General features: G+C 38.9%; 1 protein-coding gene across 1 annotated transcript in view; it reads right to left on the bottom strand.

Moving 5' to 3' along the window:
- LOC149298129 (SWI/SNF-related matrix-associated actin-dependent regulator of chromatin subfamily A member 1-like) overlaps nucleotides 1-21,292 on the bottom strand; it is a 57,462-nt gene that overhangs the window by 8,971 nt on the left and 27,199 nt on the right. Inside the window, exons 15-22 of the mRNA XM_089487626.1 lie at nucleotides 19,714-19,862; nucleotides 16,055-16,174; nucleotides 15,440-15,550; nucleotides 9,880-9,993; nucleotides 5,580-5,702; nucleotides 3,856-3,988; nucleotides 1,960-2,078; nucleotides 117-329 (exon numbers count right to left, since the gene is read on the bottom strand). Of these exons, the coding sequence (XP_089343752.1) occupies nucleotides 117-329; nucleotides 1,960-2,078; nucleotides 3,856-3,988; nucleotides 5,580-5,702; nucleotides 9,880-9,993; nucleotides 15,440-15,550; nucleotides 16,055-16,174; nucleotides 19,714-19,862 (1,082 nt within the window). The remainder of the gene's footprint in view (nucleotides 1-116; nucleotides 330-1,959; nucleotides 2,079-3,855; nucleotides 3,989-5,579; nucleotides 5,703-9,879; nucleotides 9,994-15,439; nucleotides 15,551-16,054; nucleotides 16,175-19,713; nucleotides 19,863-21,292) is intronic.

Raw genomic sequence — 21,292 nt, 5'->3', positions numbered from 1 at the left:
ATATTTGTGTCTATAGATAAGTCACTATCTTGTCAAAACTAGTTGTTATTTCTCATAGTAATGTACAAAAGAAAAGGGGAATTGTAAATTGGTCGCAATAGGAATAATCTTCTTACCATGGCAGTTCTTGACTTGATAAACCAATCAAACCTGAACTGAGGAGCATTTCGAACACACTGGCGTAACTCTTCATATACATTTTCTTTGTCAAAACCCATTTTATGCAGCATACATATTAGAAACCTGTCTTCTTCTTCTGTATAGTTTTTTCCTTTGTTGGTTCCATACTGTATCCTCAGCTGATGAAAAGGAGCCTTGTATCTTGCAATCTGAACATGACACAGAAAAGCAACCTTAGTAATCATTTTTTCTACCTTATGATTTAAAAAAAAACATTCACAATACTTGAACAAATGCTGCCATAATTCAAAATACTGTTCTATCTTATAATCATCAATTTTTTTTGTCTTGCATTTCAGCTCCAGATTGCCCTTCTGTGCAGGATTAGACTAATACACTAATAAGAATTTGTATCCAGTGCAAGTGTCCTAAAATTAAATAAAGGGGACTCACCGTAGGGCACGTTATTTAGTCATAAACTGCTATAATTTTATCTGACCCCCTTATTAACATAAGCTTCTGTCACAATATCCTGCAGACCTACTGGGTGGGTAGGTTGCCAGTGAGGATGACGTTTATGTTTCTCTCAAGACAAAAACATCCCTGTAGGGCAGATACAGTTATGTAATTTTGAATACAGTTTTGAGGAATGAACTGACGTCTTCCTGTCTCAAATAAAACCACATCCTAGTCTAGAAAAGTAATTTTACACCTCATCTACACTTGGTTAAACAAATTAGCGTCAGGTAAATCACTATGGAAACATTTTCTTTGCCAGTAAATTAATGTTTTTATAGTGATATATTCGCCTATAGCTGAAGTTGGTTTTTTATGGTTTATCTCAGGGGATTTTTATCACCTTTTTTTCTTTTGTGATGCACAGTGGCAAGAAAAAGTAAGTGAACCCTTTGGAATTACCTGCATTTATGTATAACTTTGTCTTAAAATATGATCTTCATCTTCAAGTTACAATAATTAACAAACACCATCTGTTTTAACTAACAACACACAAATGTATTATTCTTGACTATATTGAATACATCATTCAAATATTCAGTGTGGGTTGGAAAAAGTATGTGAACCTCGAATCACTTCAACAAAAGCTAATTGGAGTCAAGAGTTAGCAAACGTGGAGTCGTATCATCACAATGAGTTCACTTCACAAGCTGCAGCTTTCTTTCAACACTAGTTAATATTGTATCCTGTTGTTTTTTCCAGTTACCAACCTCAGCTTATTCCTGCTACCTACCTTTGAGTTGTGGACTATTTATTGACATAACTTTAGAATTTTCCCTTTATTACTTTGTAACAGGGATGTTAATAGGATTGCATCCTAGACTTCATCCCAGAACAAATAACCAATAGAACCCCATAAAAGTCTGTATATATTGTTTTTAAGTTGAGCCAAGATACATACATGCTTGGCACAATTGGCATTCCCTGAAAAGTTACCCCATATAATTTTTCCCCCAGAAGAACAATTTTAAGCAGTGAAAACCCATTATGGGTCATCAGGTGCTCTGGCCTTTTAAACACTACAAAGGAAATACATGTTCTAATTTTGGATTTGTATCTTTTCTTCCACAGGCAGAAAATCGAGAAGAGCTGCAACTGAATAAAGCTCAGTGATTACAAGCAAGAATATAACCCTTAACTTATGCAAATATTCAGGCTGTGAACAAAAGAAAGCACAATTTACTTCTGTTAATGTGCTTTCAGTCATTTCCACATTTTTGGTAGTCACATAAAAACATCTTTTCACCCACAAATCTAGTAATATACTGCATATCATTCAGGTTTTGCCTATTGAGAAACTGTAAAAAGTTAGGACAAAATTACTTTAGCATCCAGGGCTTTCTTGATGCTGATCCTTCTTTGAATCCTTGCTTCGCCCCGTTCAATTTGAGCCATGATCCTCTCAATGTCTTGCAGTTCATTGCATCGCTCCCAAAATACAGCTGCAAATATATAAAACTAAATATATAAAAAACATTATCACTGTATTTTAGTTCACTTTAAATAGAAAAATTCAACAAGAGTGTAAAGTGCATCATGTGACTACAAACATAGACACACACCTGTCACTTAGCTGTTTTCAAGGAAAACAAGGGAATTTCTAGCTGTAACATAATTGCAAAATTAGTTTCTAATGGTCAATTAGCCTTTTAAACTTAAGTTAGCGAATACAACTTGCCATTGGAACACAGGAGTGATGGGAGTGATAAAAGGCCTCTGTACAACAATGAAGATATTCCTTAAAAAATCAGCCGTTTTCCAGCTACTATAGTCATTTACAACATTAACAATGTCTACATTGCATTCCTGATTCACTTATTTTATTTTAATTAACAAAATTTGCTTTTAGAAACAAGGACATTTGAAAGTGACCCCAAATTTTTGAACACTGTATATATGCTATTTAACAGCTTCTCAAAATAGCTTTTTACTTGGGATACAGATGGCTTGTCTATGACTGAATGCAGCATGAAGCAAACACGCACAATTGAAGTTGCTGCTGTAATACAATAATTCATTGAGTTACGACATAATTTTGCTTTCTGAGATTTTTTGCATTCACTGTAAACTGTATTTGTACATACTGGACATATTTTTTTATAATGTATGCCTTTGGTTACAAAAATGTCCATGTTTTACTTTATTGTTTTATCTGGGTTTTTTTTTTTCATGAAAGTTATGTATTAAAATTAGAATTTATTATTGCTGTTGTGTTAGTGATCTCCAAACTTCGGAAACTTTCATACTTTTAAAAAACGCTTGTTATTCAGATGCCGCTATCAAAAGCTATACAATATATAATACTTTAGATCTGATATTTCATTCTTTCCATTATTGAAAATTGTGTTAGCTGTTGCACTCATTGTCCCTAAATAAATGGCTGTTTTATTAAGGACAACATTTTACCCCATACCAGTTCTTGAGGAAAAGTCTGCCTTTCCTATATAAACATTAGTAATGGACCACTGCCTACTCTTCTAGTTTAGTAGCCTTTTTCTATGTTCACCCACTTCATAAAGGTTCTGCTTCTCTCTCTCTCCCAACTTGTCTTCATGGCACCTATACCCCTAAGCCTCTAGGTCATGTAACCCTGTCTCCAGCAGTGAGCTTGCTTTTCATACCCCTCCAACTACACCTCTTCTTTCTTCCTTTGTATATCCAAGGCTTCTTTTGCTTGCTAATATTTATGACACTTTCTGTCCCATTCTTCTCACTGGTCACCTTGTTCTTTACGTATTCATGCTCTTCTCTCTTCAACAGTCATAATTCCCTTTCATATGCTCTACTGTCTACTACCCTTGAGTAATTGTGTGTAGAATATTGACATGCTATGTGTTTTTTAAGGATTTGTCTCTTAAGTGGCCACATATCTCTGTGATTGAGCTATACATTAAACAGGTCCACCACGACAATTCTTCCAGTAGAAGCTCCGTTTGATTTCTGCATATTTTCTTTATTAAGATACGTTTTCCTGCATTTTCACAGTCACATGGGAATGGGACATGGGAATCATATCTATGTATTTTTTTTTTGTAAAACATTAGCATACTACATAATTCTATACTAGGGGAGCTCATTAGTAGGGTTCATAATGGGATTATAAAATTTAATGTTAGACATACTTACAGAAAGAACCAAAGACATAACCCATCTGCTAATGTATGCTGCAGAGAAAATTGTATATAGTTTGTAAATAGCTTAATTTTAAAATGAACAGACCTGAATATTCCATGACCTCATCAGGTGTTTTTCCTTCCACGTCTCGAGCAATGTTATCAATATCATCACGCCCATACTTTTCATTTGCCTTAATAAATTGGTTAAAGTCTCGTTTGTTCCAATTTGTAAATCCCTGGGAAAAAAAATGACAATTACATCAGTTCTGTAACAAAGTGGAAATTTTAAATCTGCTTTTTTTGGCCATAGAAACAGTATTCAGAAGCAGATTAATATAACTTTAGAGTCATTCCAAACCATTCCAAACATTCTAATTGAGAATACTGGGAAAAAATATTTCAATTGCAAAATCCAACTCATTTCCATCAAATAAATAATGCACTGGATTTAATCATAATCTTTCACCTGGAAAGAATTTTCAGAAGTGTTTATGAAAATGGCTTACAATTATGCAGGGAACAGTAGTCTTTTATAACAGGGCAATTTAAAAAAATATATTTTCTTAAATCAGCAAAGGCAATTTTTTCTCTTATATTTAAAGCAAAAAAACTACCATTAGTTTCCTGTCAGTATGCACCAGCTAGTAATAATATTCTGTGCTTGTTTTATATTTTCTACTGAACCCATTAACAGTAAAATACATTAAAATGAGACATATTTAAAGTAATAGAAGAATAGGGCTGTAAAAAATTCCTTTTTGTTGAATTTTCCTGTTGTCGTCTTCATTATGTCCATGCTAACTATTCCTGTGACATTTGTATGCATCTTTTGTTTTATCTGATTGCACATACAAACATATTCTTGTTGAATAAATCATGACACTGTGTAATATGTGTTGTTGTTCATCTGAGGTTGTAATTACCTAATTTGTAGACCTGCTAAGGAACAGATGATTGTTGTTATGTCCTGATATGTAAAACCATATAGCCATAGCTAGATTTAGTCAGGTCCATTGAATCGAGCCCACTGAGACTTTAATCAAAAGTAACACCTTTATTGGGCTATCATAAGGAAACACGTAGGCTCACATTAGCTTTGGAACCTCTGAGGACTTTTCCATCTGAAAAATAAACCCCTGAGCTTCTGAAAATGTTGTGACATTTTTCACCATTGACTACACTCCACCTTTTCTTGGACCATGTTAGCTATTCCCATTTTCCTTATTCAAGTACAAATACAGAATTGGGTGAGTCACATCTCCCGGATGTAAAAAGAAACAATTTTCAATCATTGTCTAAATGGTTCAATAATCCAATAGTCCCTTGAATTTGATGACAGGTTGTTTTCTTATGCACAAATAAATAAAAACAAGAATCTGGTACCATAAATAGTACACTGAGGAAATGGGGCACCATAGATTGAGCACTGTGCTCAGATACACATAAAGAAATGTCAAACAATTCAATATCAGGGTGGAAAAAAATCTTTACAAGCACTTTTGGGCCACACGGATGTTTAATCATACATGAGGTTTCTGAGATGAAAGTTTGTGCCGTCCTTCTTTTAAATATTCGACATAGTATTTATAGGTTGACTTGCTGGATGACAATTTTCTGAAATGGTGCCACATTTACTTATTTTTTTTAATCAGGCCAAGGTATAAGAAGAAGAAGCCCAGATTTTCATGTTGTGTTAGTGATCTCATGTGAGATATGAAAAATAAATCAGCATCATAATTAAAAATGTTAGAGTGCATTGTAGCTATATAATATCTCAGACGCATGTAATGAGGTCTATGGACATTGAAAGAATATGTTTTACTGTACTTGTGTAAGTAGTTTTTCCTTTTCTTCTGACTCTGTGGCACATAGAGGCTCAGCTTCATCAATCTTCCTCTGTTCTTCTTTTTGTACCTGAGATGCATCTGGGAGGTCTGCATTTCTAGGGACCTGAAATCAGAAGTCAAGGTATGAATAACCTGTAAAGGAACAATGTTATTATGGAGCCACACTCCTATCAATCTTACTTTATGGCACACACAACAGAAATGGAGCTAGGACAAGCAGATAAAAGGATTGATGGTGTTTTCACCACACAGCATTTGTCACACAAAAATAAAATTTGAGCTGTTTTAACAAAACTACCTTAATAATAAAAAAAATTTCAGAAATTAGGCACATAAGAAGAGCTCTCTATAGCGCTACTTACATTTCTTTGAAATGCAGAAATGATGAAAAATAGCCCTGGCCTGGGCCACCCTGAAACTACTTTTTGTTTTGCCTTTTATTAAAAATTTGTTCCAGTTCACATAAACCTGAGTCTTGAAACTCAGAAAATATTTTGTGAAACTGCTGAATTATATGATAGACATGTTAAATGAAAACTATTTTATCTTGCCCTGGAGATCAGACACATATTGCAAAACAAAAGTTTAATTTACCAAACAAGATTGATAGTAAAGGGTATTTCTAAAATAAATTTAAAAAACTACTGGTTTATTAGTGTGAAAACACAATTATATAAAAGTGTTGCTGGCTAACTTCACTGCAGTCTGCATCTAGAATGATCCTGCATCTAGAATTACAGCCCTGAAAATAACTCCACTGTGTAACACAATATTTGCTTTTCGTATAGAATCTATATATTTCTAGCAAACCTGTTTTCCTAATTTGTAATCCTCTATGTTCTATGGAATATGTGTATTTTGTCTAAACAGTGGCAGATTTACAAAATGTGGAGTTTGGTACAAAAAAGAAAATATGCTAAAAAATGGAACACTCAGCTGGAATATCCTATGGGCCACTATGGCGATGGCTACAGTTTGACCACTTTGTACCAGGCTCGCTTTTTTAAATAACCCCCTTCGTCTCTCTCTGAGTGGAAGTGGGCAGCCTGCCATGATCACGTTGAACTCACTCTCAGAATGTGTCCCAAGTCCTGATGAACATTCACAAAAAGAAAACGACTAAAGTGCAGGCCTTTTAGCTAGCTCTGCTTTGCTGAGCCACACTCTTAACTGGATCCCATGCTTGCTTGTCCCTTTCTACTTTTTGGTCATGGCCTGTGTGGTGGGTCCCATATTTTTCTAGTCTCTAGTAGTCTGCCTTGTTTTACAATGGTAGTTCTGTCTCTGGTTTGGCATACCAAACTTTTGTTGTAAGGCTGGTATATTCTTATTTTTCATTTAACAATTAACTAGATATTTAATTACACTTTGAAATATAATCTATGTACAGTATATATTTACATATGAACAGCACTGATGAAAAAGAGTAATAGACCTGTCTTTGATACTTTTACAGGGCAAGTTTGTTTTTCTGTTGCTACAGCTGCAAATGAGAATCATTTTAATAGCCATGATATAGGTACAAAATGTTTACCCCATTCAGGAAATTAGGCTCATATTTCAAAAAACCATTAGGTTTGCCATAATCAATAAATAAAAACTACAAAGCCAGAATCCTCACGCATACTTCTTATCTCAGAACATATTGCATTTTTGTAGGTACTCTGAAGAAAAAGATAAGATTTAGTATTTTAAAGTAATATCTTTTATGATATTTTCCATGGGATTTGTTGCCATTATTAAATGTGTTCCCTCTAAAGTGAGCTGGCAGATAAAAGTGTTATAAAGGATATATATAGGGGTTAGCAGCAATATTGTGACTGAAGACGTAGTTAAACTGTAGTGTGGAACCTAATCATCAGGTTCAAGTTATCATAACAAAGATATGTACACGCATGCAAGTATAATCTTAAAGCTACACTCGAGCTAGCTGCACAGCCTTTTATACAGTGGAAAATTCCATATAGTATGGAAACACACAAGTAGTTTTAGCAGAGGAGAAAAATAACTACTCTAACGGAATATAAATTTAAAAAACACCAAGATTCATTATATTTATCACTTGTTCTTAGTCAGTGAAGCACACATGTACATGTCTCATTCTCTGCTATAGTTTTATTTGCAGACTGTGCAAAGAAAGATCCTATAAACAAACTTTGTGTTCAAATGTGTTCATATAATGTGGATTGAAATGTATTAAAACATTTGTACAGGGCTAACAAGTGATGTGCTGGTTCTGTTGAAAGTTATTTAAAGTTTAATGCCATACATATTGTGGTTTGAAGGGAGGGTGTGCCCCTTCTTGGGAGTTCATTGGGAGCCTATGTCCCCGGACGAAGAAACAAGGCACAAGGAGCAGCAAACGTACATAGAGGACAGAAGAAAAAAAGAACAAGAAGCGGAGCTGTGCAGCAAGAATACAGGGACACAGAAGCGGTCAGCGGAGAAGATACGGAGACATTCAGAGAGAGTCAATGAGAGTGAGAGAGAACGCGAACAAGAGTGTGAGAGAGAGTAGATGAGAACGTGAGAGAGCATGAGTGTTAATGAAAGAACGAACAAAATTCAAATGAAAATTCAGAGCTCTTTGCATAGTTTTCGGACATTCATACGAATGAGGAAAATTTTGTTAAAAATGTAATGTCACACACATCCAAATGCACAAGTCTACTATAAACTAACAGTTTTATCTGTACTATAAAATGCACTGCACACTGTATATATTCTTTGTGTAAAGTCCCCTTGCACAAGTTACAAATGTACTTCAGACTGTCACGTTTCACCATGCGCTAGCTGGACTTGTTCAAACTTTCCATATTCATTTCACGTTTCCTGCCACTAGTGGCCGCCCTAGCCAATCAGGACATCTCAGACTAATTATCAGGTCCAGCTGCAGTGGCTTACCTGATCAAGTCAGCCTTGATAAACCTGCCCAGCCCTGCAGTCTGGGCCTTGACATTGAAGTTGGAGGACTACCTGTTTGGTTCCTGTACCTGCCTTGTTCCTGTACCTGCCTTGTTCCTGTACCTGCCTTGTTCCTGTACCTGCCTTGTTCCTGTACCTGCCTTGTTCCTGTACCTGCCTTGTTCCTGTACCTGCCTTGTTCCTGTACCTGCCTTGTTCCTGTACCTGCCTTGTTCCTGTACCTGCCTTGTTCCTGTACCTGCCTTGTTCCTGTACCTGCCTTGTTCCTGTACCTGCCTTGTTCCTGTACCTGCCTTGTTCCTGTACCTGCCTTGTTCCTGTACCTGCCGTGTGCCCTGCAAGTGGGCAACCTGCCGTGTGCCCTGCAAGTGGGCAACCTGCCGTGTGCCCTGGAAGAGGGCTACAAGCCGTGTGCCCCGCAAGTGGGCTTATCTGCCATGTGCCTTGTTCCAGTACCTGCCTTGTTCCATTACCTGCCGTGTTCCTGAGTTGCGGCCTGCGCCCCACTAAGTGGACTCCCAAGAGGAGTGCCCTGCATCGCGACTCCCAGGATGACTGCCCACTAGCGGACGACCCTGGTTGAGTGCCCTGCAAGTGGGCAACCTGCCGTGTGCCCCGGAAGAGGGCTTCAAGTCATGTGCCCCGCAAGTGGGCTTATCTGCCGTGTGCCCCGCAAGTGGGCTTATCTGCCGTGTGCCCCGCAAGTGGGCTTATCTGCCGTGTGCCCCGCAAGTGGGCTTATCTGCCGTGTGCCCCGCAAGTGGGCTTATCTGCCGTGTGCCCCGCAAGTGGGCTTATCTGCCGTGTGCCCCGTAAGAGGACTTATCTGCCGTGTGCCCCGCAAGTGGGCTTATCTGCCGTGTGCCCCGCAAGTGGGCTTATCTGCCGTGTGCCCCGCAAGTGGGCTTCCTGCCAAGTCGCGTGACTCTTTATGTATATATTGTTGTACCACCTCATTCAATACAACTCTTGATCCAGATCTGTTGTCTGTGGTTTATTCCTGCGCCTGTCTGTAACAACCCCAGACCATAAATCATCGTGGGGTACAGACAGAGCCCCTCGTATCCCCTGCACCTGGGCTCCTTATCAACCTGTGTCCTCGGTTCGTGACACAGACATTATCGTAAACCTAAATCTGGACTGTTTTAAAACGGGTACTTGAGCATTATTGAGATTCTAGCTTCAAAATATCTTAATATTACATTTTCTTAAAACGAAAACCAGCTAATTGTATGTTAATTAGAACAGTTATCTCTGGCAAGGTACCGGCTCTCACAGATTTAGATTAACATGATTAAAGCTAGTTGTGGTTCAATAAGATTCTCAAGACTGATAAGCTCGGCATTCAAAGTTACCTTGTAGCCAATGGTCTTCCTGTAGTAGAGTATTTCATTCTCCAAGAGCTCAAACAATCTTGGGGGGAAAAACTGGAAGTCTTGAATACTGGGCTGCTTTGGTGGCCGGGGTGCCTAAACAATGTAATATTTCATTATTTTGTGAAATTCTAGGTTACAAGTTTTCCCAGTCTAGGTAACCGGATATATAAAATCTGAAACTGCACAGTATAACTGAGAAGAAAATACAAATTTATTCAGGGCTAGTCTCAATGCTAGGCAAGTTGGTCAGTTGCCGGGGATGCCTGGGCCAGTGGATGTCAGCAGTCACCCTATAAATGCTCCCTGTTAGTCTGGTATTTGATAGGAGTGCTACAGAAGTCTCCATGCTACATGGGGGCATGCAAAAGACATCCATTCCCCCTATATTGTAAACACATAATTCTAACCCATACCAAAAGGGCTATTTGCCCAGGGAGATATTTGGTCATGGATTGGTTCTGAATTAGCTAATTGTGGTGGTTTAGACCCACTAAATACTTTAATTGTATTTATTATTATTCTTGGACTAGAGTATAGCATTCACATTTAATTTATATAAACCAGACCAAATAACTACCTGCCTCATATTCTTTTTTTTTTAATAAATAATTTATAAATTTTTAGAATATATAAGAAGAGAACATACATTAACAAACAATACCATACAAAGTTTGGAAAATACATGCAGCATACAATATCGTACGGAAACATGCCTCATATTCTAACTTGATTTTGGTACATAAAAACTCTTCGTACCTTGCTTAACCCCTTCGAGACAAAGGCTGATTTTACTTTTTGTACCCTTTGTGACAATGGCCTTTTTAACATTTCTGCGCTGCTTGTGTTTAGCTGTAATTTTCTTCTTTCCCGTTTACTGAACCCACACACATTAGATATTGTTTTTTTCAGGACAAGAAGGGCTTTCTTTAGATGACATTGTTTTGATTGTATCATATTATTTACTATTAAAAAAATTATAAAATATGGTGAAAAATTTAGAAAAAAAATGACTGTTTCTAACTTTTAGTTGAAAAATCTTTTACTCATCTATAAAAGGTAATGAAAAAACCTGCTAAATAGATTCTACTATTTGTCCTGAGTTTAGAAATACCCAATGTTTTTATGTTTTTTTGCTTTTTTCTACCCATTATGGGGCAATAAGTACAGGTAGCGTTTTGCTATTTCAAAGCCATTTTTTCCAAATCTGGTAATTCTTCCCCCCATGTGCCATTTCGGGTATCTTTGAACCCGGCCAATGCAATTTACCCCATCAAGTCATATATTTTTGAAAACTAGACAGCCCAGGGTATTCCAAATGCTAGTATTTTAACCCCTTCGCGACCTTTGCCGGTTCAGGACCGTCATGACATGAAGGTCGCTAAATGACCTTTGACGGTCCTGAACCGTCATAAAATAAAATAAGCTTAGAAAGTGATCAACGATTACTTTCTTCGCTTAAACGGCGTTACTGTAATGCCTCGATGTCGAGGCATTCAGTAACGCCGAGATCGGCATCGGGGGCCATGTCTGGCCCCTCCCCGGGGCGTCAACAGCCGCCATACATTGTATGGCGGCGGACGCCCGTTTTAAAAGCGTTTAGGAGGCGATCGACGATCGCCTCCTAAACTTAAATGGTGTCGCTGGAATGCCTCAATCAGGAGGCATCCAGCGACACCAAACACTTACCTCTGGGTGGGCTGTGACCGCTCCGGAGAGCGGTCACAGCCGCCGCTGCCGGTGATCTTCGCCATCAAGCAAGATGGCGGCGGTCCGGGAAAATAAACAATAAAGATGATAGAGTTAGCTAGACGGTCTCCAGACCCTCTAGAGAACTCTGGCTCCACTTGCAGGTTGAATACAGGTACTGCATTCAACCATGCAAGTCAATGGAGCCCAGCTTTCTAATCACTATGTGATTAGTAAAATATTAAAAAAAAAATAAAAAATAAAAAAAATGGAAAAAAAATAAAAAAAATGTGCTAACATTTAAAAATAATTATGCAGTGATGTCACTAGATGAACCATCCAGTACATTGCAAAATGTGTAAAAAAAATATAAAAAAGTATTAAAAAGATAAAATAAAATAAAAAAATAAAGTTTATTATTTTGAGCAAGTGCTAAAATTTCTCAAAAATCTCAACAAAGAGTTAAAATAAAAGCACTTCAAATACCCAAGGGGTGTCTAATATATAAAAAAAATGGCTGATGGGGTAAATTGGAGTGGCCTAGCTCAAAGATAGGGCATAGGTACAGACTGACCAAAATGGAGAAAAAAAGCGCACTTCCCAAATGTGGCATTTTAAATCTGAAACAACCCGACAAACCCATGCATGTCGGGTATCACTGCACTCAGGAGATGTTCCTGAACACATATTGGGGGGTTGTTTGACAGTGGCATATACCAGAACCTGTATATCTATAACTAAAGTACAATTTGTGTGGAAAAAAAATAAAAAAAAAATACTATTACAAAGTTTGACAAAGTGTAGTTCTATAATTGGTGCATGGAAAGGGTTAAAATAACAGCATTTGGAATACCCTGGGGTGTCTAGTTTTCAAAAATATATGGTTTGAATGGGTTAAATTGAGTTAACCGGCTTCAAAGATATTCCAAAGAGGAGATGGAGGCAGAATGACCAAATGACCACCTGGATTACGCATGCCCCAAAAGTAGCCTTTTACCAGCCAAACAATCTGACAAACCCATGCATGTGGGGTATCGCTGTACTCAGGAGATGTTCCTGAACACATATTGGGGGGTTGTTTGACAGTGACATATACCAGAACCTGTATATCTATAACTAAAGTACAATTTGTGTGAAAAAAAAATAAAAAAAAAATACTATTACAAAGTTTGACAAAGTGTAGTTCTATAATTGGTGCATGGAAAGGGTTAAAATAACAGCATTTGGAATACCCTGGGGTGTCTAGTTTTCAAAAATATATGGTTTAAATGGGTTAAATTGAGTTAACCCGCTTCAAAGATATTCCAAAGAGGAGATGGAGGCAGAATGACCAGATTTGTTAAAAAAGATTTGGAAATCATAAAACGCTGCTTGTACTTATTGCCCTATAACTTACAAAAAACAGCAAAAAAACATAAAAACATTGGGTATCTCTAAACTCAGGACAAGTAGTAGAATCTATTTAGCTAGTTTTTTTACTTGCTTTTTTAGGTGAGTAAAAGATTTTTCAAATAAAAGTCATAAAATGTGTTTTTTTCAATTTTTCACCATGTTTTTTTAATTTTTTTTATAGTAAATAAGATGATACGATCAAAATAATGGTATCCGAAGAAAGCCCATCTTGTCCTGAAAAAAACAATATATAACTTATGTGGGTTCACTAAATGGGTGAGGAGAAAATTACAGCTGAACACAAGCACCACAAAAGTGTCAAAACAGCTGCGGTCCCACAGGGTACAAAACGAAAAATGAGCCTGGTCCTTAAGGGGTTAACTCTTTCCATGCACCATATCTACCACCAGTCTTTGTCAAACTTTATGGTAGTCATTTTTTTGCATTTGTTTTGTCATACACATTTTACTTCAGGTATGAATTAAAATGTTCTAGTTTATGTCACTATCACAAAACACCCCAATATGTGTTCAGCAACATCTCCTGAGCGCAGCGATACCCCACATGAATGATTTTGCCTGGCTGTTTGGGGGCAAAAGGGCCACATTTGGGGCATGCGCATTTTTCAATGTTGAACTTTGGCATTTGGGGATCCACTGCCCATGCCCTATTTGGTACATCTTTGAGCCGGGCCATTTCAGTGTGCCCAATAAACCCATATATTTTTGAAAACTAGACACCCCAGGGTATTTCAAATGCTAGTATTTTAACTCTTTCCATGCACCATATCTACCACCAGTCTTTGTCAAACTTTGTGGTAGTCATTTTTTTGCATTTGGTTTTCCACACACATTTTAATTCAGGTATGAATTAAAATGTTCTCGTATATGTCACTATCACAAAACACCCCAATATGTGTTCAGCAACATCTCCTGAGTACAGCGATACCTCACATGAATGATTTTGCCTGGCTGTTTTGGGGCAAAAGGGCCACATTTGGGGCATGCGCTTTTTTCAATGTTGAACTTTGGCATTTGGGATCCACTGCCCATGCCCTATTTGGTACATCTTTGAGCCGGGCCATTTCAGTGTGCCCAACAAAACCATATATTTTTCAAAACTAGACACCACAGGGTATTTTAAATGCTGGTATTTTAACTCTTTGCATGCACATATTTTACCACCAGCATTTTTTCAAAGTTTGCAGTAATATTTTTGTGTGTGTATTTTTCCCACACACACCTACTTTATGTATGAATTTACAGCTCCTGGTATATGCCGCTGTCACACGACACCCCATAATGTGTTCAGCAACATCTCCTGAGTGCAGTGATACCCCACATGCATGGGTGTGTCATTTTTTGGGGGAACTAAAAGGCCACATTTGGTACGTGTGCATTTTTCTAATTGGAAATTAGATGTGTGGCCATCCTTCCCCCCGTGTTAATTGGGACGTTGTTGAACCTGGCCCATTCAATTTACCCCATCAAATCATACATTTTTTAAAAGTAGACACCCCACGGGCATTTAATATGCCAGTATTTTAACTCTTTCCATGCGAGAATTGTTTTAAGCTAATATGCTAATTTTAGGACTTGCTCACAAAAATATATTTTTTATATATATATATATTTTTTTTATTATTTTTTTTTAAAAAAAATTTAACATTTTTTTTCAACTTGGAGGTTCCCCTGATAGTGACATCAGTGGGAAATGATTTTTACATTTTACTGTTTTTTTACTATTTTTTTTCTAATTATTATTAATTTTATTTTATTTTTTAATTTATTTTTACTAATCACACTGTGATTAGAAAGCTGGGCTCCATTGACTTGCATGGTGAATGCAGTACCTGTATTCAACCTGCAAGTGGAGCCAAAGTTCTCTAGATGGTCTGGACCATCTAGCGAACTTTTAAAATTTGTGGTTCCTGTTACAGGACGGCGGCCATCTTCCTTGATGGCGAAGATTGCCGGCAGCTGCGGCTGTGACCGCTCTCCGGAGCGGTCACAGCCCATCAAAAGGTTAGTGTTTGGTGTCGCTGGATGCCTCCTGATCGAGGCATTCCAGCGACACCATTTAAGTTTAGGAGGCGATCGTCGAGGGCTAATTCAGTCCTTCTTGTATATGAAATTTGAAAGAGTTAACCGTTGATAATAAACAGCCAAATTTGGTAATCCTGCAACTCTACACAAAACTCTACTTTAGTTATTAAAACCGCATTTGTACAGGAAAGCATAACCCTGACTGCATTGAACTCCATCAACTGCCATGATTGACCTTCATAATCTATAATTATATACTGCGCATTTCCAATTTAGAAAGTAAACATCTAACACATGTTGGCGTTATAATCATCTTTCAAGTCTTAAAATATTTTGGACCAAACAGAAAAGTCATATAAGCAACATGGCTATGATGTTTTTTGCCAATATTATTTCAAGGAAAAATATGATTTTACCTTGGGAGCTCTGGGCTCACTGACACGCAAAGCATCTCTGAAATATGCATCCACTGCATAGTTGGCTTTGCGTTCTCGTTTAGGTGGCTCTATCCATTCCATCATGCTCAGCTGAATGCATAAACAAACAAAAAAAGCCATATAGAAAAAGTGTATATATACTTTAATAGGAATTACCAAACAGCATTATTAGATTTAATTGACCAGGTGAGAACTTACAACCATGACTTGTTGGCAGTCAGTAAAAGAAGTATATTTTAGGGCAACAAAAGAATGTGAGATTATAAAACTCAATATTTGACTTACAAAATACTTTAACCTCAATAAATATTCCATATTTCTTCTTGTGACAGAACTGAAATACAAGATGAATTCCAATAAGCTTACTGGTGCTCTCAATCAATCAGAAGAATAAGTGACAAAAAGTAATATAACTTAAGATTCAATTAAGTTTATTGAACTACTACTGTCTGAGTACAGTCGTAATTCTGAAAGTATGACATAATATGGAGGTCAACACACCCAAATATGACATACGTCAGAATTTGCTAAGTGTAGAACTAGAAGAGAGAACAAATTATCTTAGTGCAGGTGTTTCAGTATTACAGTTTTTACCTTTTGCTTTTCTCGATAGTCCTCTCCTTCAAAGTTATACAAACTAGTTTCTGTATCCATAGAGAAGTTTCTAAGTGAGCTTTCACCCATCTTCTGCAAACGCTCTGCCATTTCAGCAGTCTGGGAGAAACATATTTGATTAGTTTTAATTTGTTAATCGTTCCAAGTGTATATTACACTAATTATAATGTATAAAGCCCTACATCACTTTAATGGAATCTAGAAACAAGGAAAAAAAGCCAACTTGGTTTGCCACCATTAACAAATCATGGACAGGTAAGCAGCTAATGTGAAGTGTTCTGTTGTTTGTTTACTAACACTAAGACATTATAGTAAAAGATGGTGTTATGGCAACACGTACAGTAAGAATGTTACTGAAAAAATGTAGACAAATAAAAGGAAACTGACTGCAGATCCCACCGAAATGACACATTCATTTTTGACTTAAATGATTCTTTATTTTGACACTGGAGATCAGCCATGATTGTTTTTCTATGTGTTACAGGGTATGATCTATCTATCCTGCTCCCTGGCGGTGGTGGTAGGAAGAACACACTAATGTTTGATCATGAGGATCTAAGTGATGTCCAGGAACACAAATAAATTAATACAAAATGCTTTTTAAAAAAGCACACATTTTTACCACACTGTAACATCAATATAATAATTATGATTGAAATTCTAGTACTGTTGACATTTCAAATCAGCCTTCCCTGACTAGCTTTCATCAACAGAAAATGCATTAAGCACTAAACTCAAATGCTGATTGCCAAGCTCTGGAAGAACTTGCACCATTGAGCACACAAAAAATTCAATTTATGAAAAGCACGTTTTTCAGGTCTTATTACTTATATAAGATTGTGGACCCATGGTGACTTTATCTGTAGCCATATGACATTTGTACTAGTTTATAATTGTATTGTTTACATATTTCCCTGTACTACCTCTGTATAGCTATATAGACTAAGAAACGAATCTAGAGTAGCTGCAAAAAAGAAAAGACAAAATGATTTACTGTGGACAAAATGCAATGGTTTGACGTTTAATAGTTCAAACCAATTACCTGCTGAACCATGGGCTATTGCTTCTCAGCTGAAAAAACTAAGACTAAACGATGTCAAATAAGGTTATTGCCCAAGTAGCATGGTCATCTTTTTTTTTTATTTGCTCAGACCAAAGGCCAGTTTAAATTATTTAAAAAATAATGAATACAGGTGAGAACTAGTAACTGAGAGATCATTCTAAACTCGGTTGTATTTCAAATACAGGATACGCATGAAGTAAACATGCCTATGGTCTAGAATTATGTATTTATGTAACCAATTCCAACTACAACACAAGCTATAATAATTAGGAGAGGTTGTAGGAGAACACAATAAAGGAGCACACTAAGGTTTGACTGTGAGGATCTATGTGATGTCCAGCAACACATATACATTAAGACAAAAATGCTTTAAAAACACATTTTTTTTACCACTCTGTAACATCAACAAACTAAATATGATAGGAATTCTGGCACTGTTGAAATTTCAAATCAGCTTTTGAGCTCTTAGTCTTTTTAAGTGTAAACCATGAATGGTAAACGCAATCTGTGACCGGAGTGTACAATGAACACTTTGGTCCTGCGTGAAACAGTACAATCCTGGGGGCGTGGCGAGAAAGATGGCTGCCTGAGCCGTGTGCTCCGCGCCACCCTTCCTGAGAACTCGACGGCACACCTGTGAAAACCACGATGGGCAGTACTAAAAAGGGACCACCGGAGCCGACTACCACGGCACCTAGCGGCAGAGCTCAATCCGCGTCGCTGAAGGAGTATTTTAACACTCCCCCGCTACTACAGACTCACCCGGAGGCTTCCAATATGGCGCCGACTCCCACGTGCTCCCGGGCCTCTGAGGAAAGCGTGGCACTGCACTCTTTGGCAGGTCCCTCGAAACCATCTAAAGGCCACACAGCGGGGTAAATGCCCAGGCCCGGACGGTCTGCCCTTGGGGTACTATCGCACCTTCTCGACTCACCTTTTCCCCCACTTGCTGGCTGCGTTGAATGCTCTCCGGGAGGGCCTCCCATTCCCTTCCCAGACATTGGCTGCCACGATTACGGTAATTCCTAAAGAGGGCAAGGGCCCGGGTCTTTGTCAGAGCTACCGGCCCATCTCGCTTCTAAACGCTGACTTGAAGCTATTTGCTAAAATGCTGGCGCTCGGTTAGCTCGATTTCTTCCGCAGCTGGTCCATCCTGACCAAGCAGGGTTTATCCCTCGGCGGGAGGCGCGTGATAACACCATTAGATTTCTGTCCTTGATCCATAAGGCACGCGTTGACGCACGACAAATTTTATTTTTGTAGACTGACGCGGAGAAGGCTCTCTACCGAGCCCTCGCCCCTGATGCCCCTATGGGGGAACCCGGACTTTGCACCAGGGCGCACGGGGGGAGGCTGGATTTTCTCATTGTCCCTGTCCCTGTCCGGGCTCGGGCACTACTGGGGGATGGAGAGCTGCTCCCCTTGAGTACCCTGGTGCCGAGCCATGACCCTACGTGGCTGGAGCGCTTCACCTATCACCAGATAAAGCATTATCTTTCTACCTTGCCACATAGGGACCGCCTTTACCGACCCTTAACGGGCTTCGAAACATTGTGCACGAGAGACCACCCACCGGAGAGGGCCATCTCCCTGCTTTACTCCTTGCTCTTGACAGCGACTCACACGACACGCCCACCCTTTTGCACAGCCTGGGAATCTGTTTGTGACACTCGACTCTCCGACAAGGAATGGGACAAGATCTTCATTTTCACCCACAAGAGCTCTAGGGCGACTAAGACACAAGAGACTGGTACAGAACGCCACAAAGGCTCCACAGAATGTTTCCGAGCACCTCCGATAGGTGTTGGAGATGCAATGGGGACGTGGGTAAAATGTTGCATATATGGTGGGCTTGCCCATTGATTCAGCCCTACTGGAGGGAGGTCTACCGAGTGATCTCTGAGCTCCCTGACTCACCCCCACCTTTCCAACCTCTGCCCATACTTCTACACCACACTTCACGCTCTGTCTCGCACTATAAACGGTCGGTGGTTCGTCACCTCCTTGCTAAATGCCTTATCCCTCTGAATTGGGAACATCCCCACCCTCCTTCGCGGCAGGACTGGGTGGCAAGGGTGGGGAGATCAGGCGGGTTGAGGATCTCTCTGCCACGACTCCGAAGCTCCGAGAGGCCTATACGGCCACATGGTTCTACTGGTTGTCCTATGTCAATGGGAACGACACATAGCTACCTTGTAATGCTTGACTGCTCAACTGATTGCTGTGCTTTCTTTGCACATTGATGGGTCCATTGCGGCTCCGTAGGAGTTGCTTCCCTTGTGTACCTCAATTTGTTGTTGCATTCTGTACTGCTACTCGAGGACCACTTACTGAGAGTGTACTATATACCTTGATTTATGGATATGTATGCCATTGTCTCTTGCCGTGCCTGTCTGACTCCTTCCCTCCCCTCCCCACCCTCCCTCCCTTTTTCCTTTCTGCACCCCTCTCCCTTCTCCTTCCCGTATTTTCTGAAAAACTTAATAAACATGGATTTTTTTTTAAAAAGAAACAGTACAATCCTGTTTCTCAGAAATATCTGGTGAGGTTTGATGAACTGAAATTAAAGTGTTACCTTCTTTTCCCCTCTTTCCAAAATTGTGGTTATATCTTCGTCCGTCAATTCACTGTCCTTTGATGCAAATACATGGGTGGCACCATGGCGTATCATCTGCAACATTTCATCCTTTGCAAGTTTGTTTGACTGCTGATCAATCAGACGCCCTACACATAATAATATGGTGTTATTTTGGACAGTTTATTTTCAAGGGTAATCTACCCTATATCTAGATTAAAAAAAACAATGCTTTATAATTTGTACCTTTACTTTTCCCTCCTTAATATATGTTACATATATTTTACACAAAACAAGATCATTCCGCTACAGACACTTGTAATTCCTGGCGTGGCCTGTTGACCAGACATCTGTGCTGGTTGCATAGGTTACAGCCATTTTTTAAAACCCACTGCACAGAATCGGTTACCTCAAAGTAACCTCTTAAAGTCATGTTTACGATATTGTATCTCAGTGTTTACGCCCCAGGATTTTCATAGTGTGAAAGGGGTCCCTTAAACATCTACTTGGCCTCAATCTCGCCCTAGTGACTGACCTAGTCACAGGATTCCAAATCTGTAGATTTCAGTTTCAGTCCTTCCAGAATATATTTGTCAGCCAGAAACACAGAAGGACCAAAATATGTATATTTAGATTTCCTTTATTGTATTATTATTATTTGTCAGTGTGTTCTGTGTGAAGAAAGATGGTACACCAGGATTTCCAAACCAAAAGCTAAATTGTTGTTATTAATAAAGGGTTTCATTTCAGTCCTTCCTGAGGTACTAAAAAATGTAGTTTCTTTATGTAAACCCCATATTAATAATTATGATCTAGCTTTTGGGTTTGGAAGTTTTGATGTGCTTTCTTTCTTCTAATCCTGGTTGGAAGCAGCACAAAGGCATTGAACTGTAAAAAGTTGTTCACACAGTTTCTTTCATAATATTATATATACACTGTATATACACCAATCAGCCACAACCTTATGACCACTGACAGATGAAGTGAATAACACTGATATTCTTGTTATCATGGCACCCATCAGGGGGTGGGATATATATTGGGCAGCAAGCGAACATTACATCCTCAAAGTTGTTAGAAGCAGGAGAAATGGGTAAGCGTAATGATCCTAGCGACTTTGACAAGGACCAAATTGTGATGGCTAGACGACTGGGTCAGAGCATCGCCAAAACTCCAGCTCTTGTGGGGTGTTCCCGGTGTACAGCGGTCAGAACCAGCGACAGGGTCAAGTGCCTCCAAGGCTCATTGATGCTTGTGAAGGGCGAAGGCTGGCCCATGTGTTCAAAGCCAACAGACGAGCTACTGCAGCTCAAATTGCTGAAAAGTTTAATGCTGTTTCTGATAGAAAGGTGTCAGAACACACAGTGTATCGCAGTTAGCCCACGTACCCACGCTGACCCCTGTCAACTGCCGAAAGCACCTACAATAGGCATGTGAGCATAAAAACAGATGCTCAATCCAATCGAGCATCTGTGGCATGTGCTGGACAAACAAGTCCGATCCATGGAGGGCCCCACTTCGTGACTTACAGGAATTAAACGATCTGGTGCTGACGACTTGGTCCCAAATACCACAGCAC

Source organism: Sceloporus occidentalis, unplaced genomic scaffold, assembly GCF_023333645.1.
Source record: "Sceloporus occidentalis isolate IW3139 unplaced genomic scaffold, rSceOcc1.0.p SCAF_34, whole genome shotgun sequence".
Taxonomy (NCBI): domain Eukaryota; kingdom Metazoa; phylum Chordata; class Lepidosauria; order Squamata; family Phrynosomatidae; genus Sceloporus; species Sceloporus occidentalis.
This window is presented reverse-complemented; position numbering and strand designations above follow the sequence as displayed.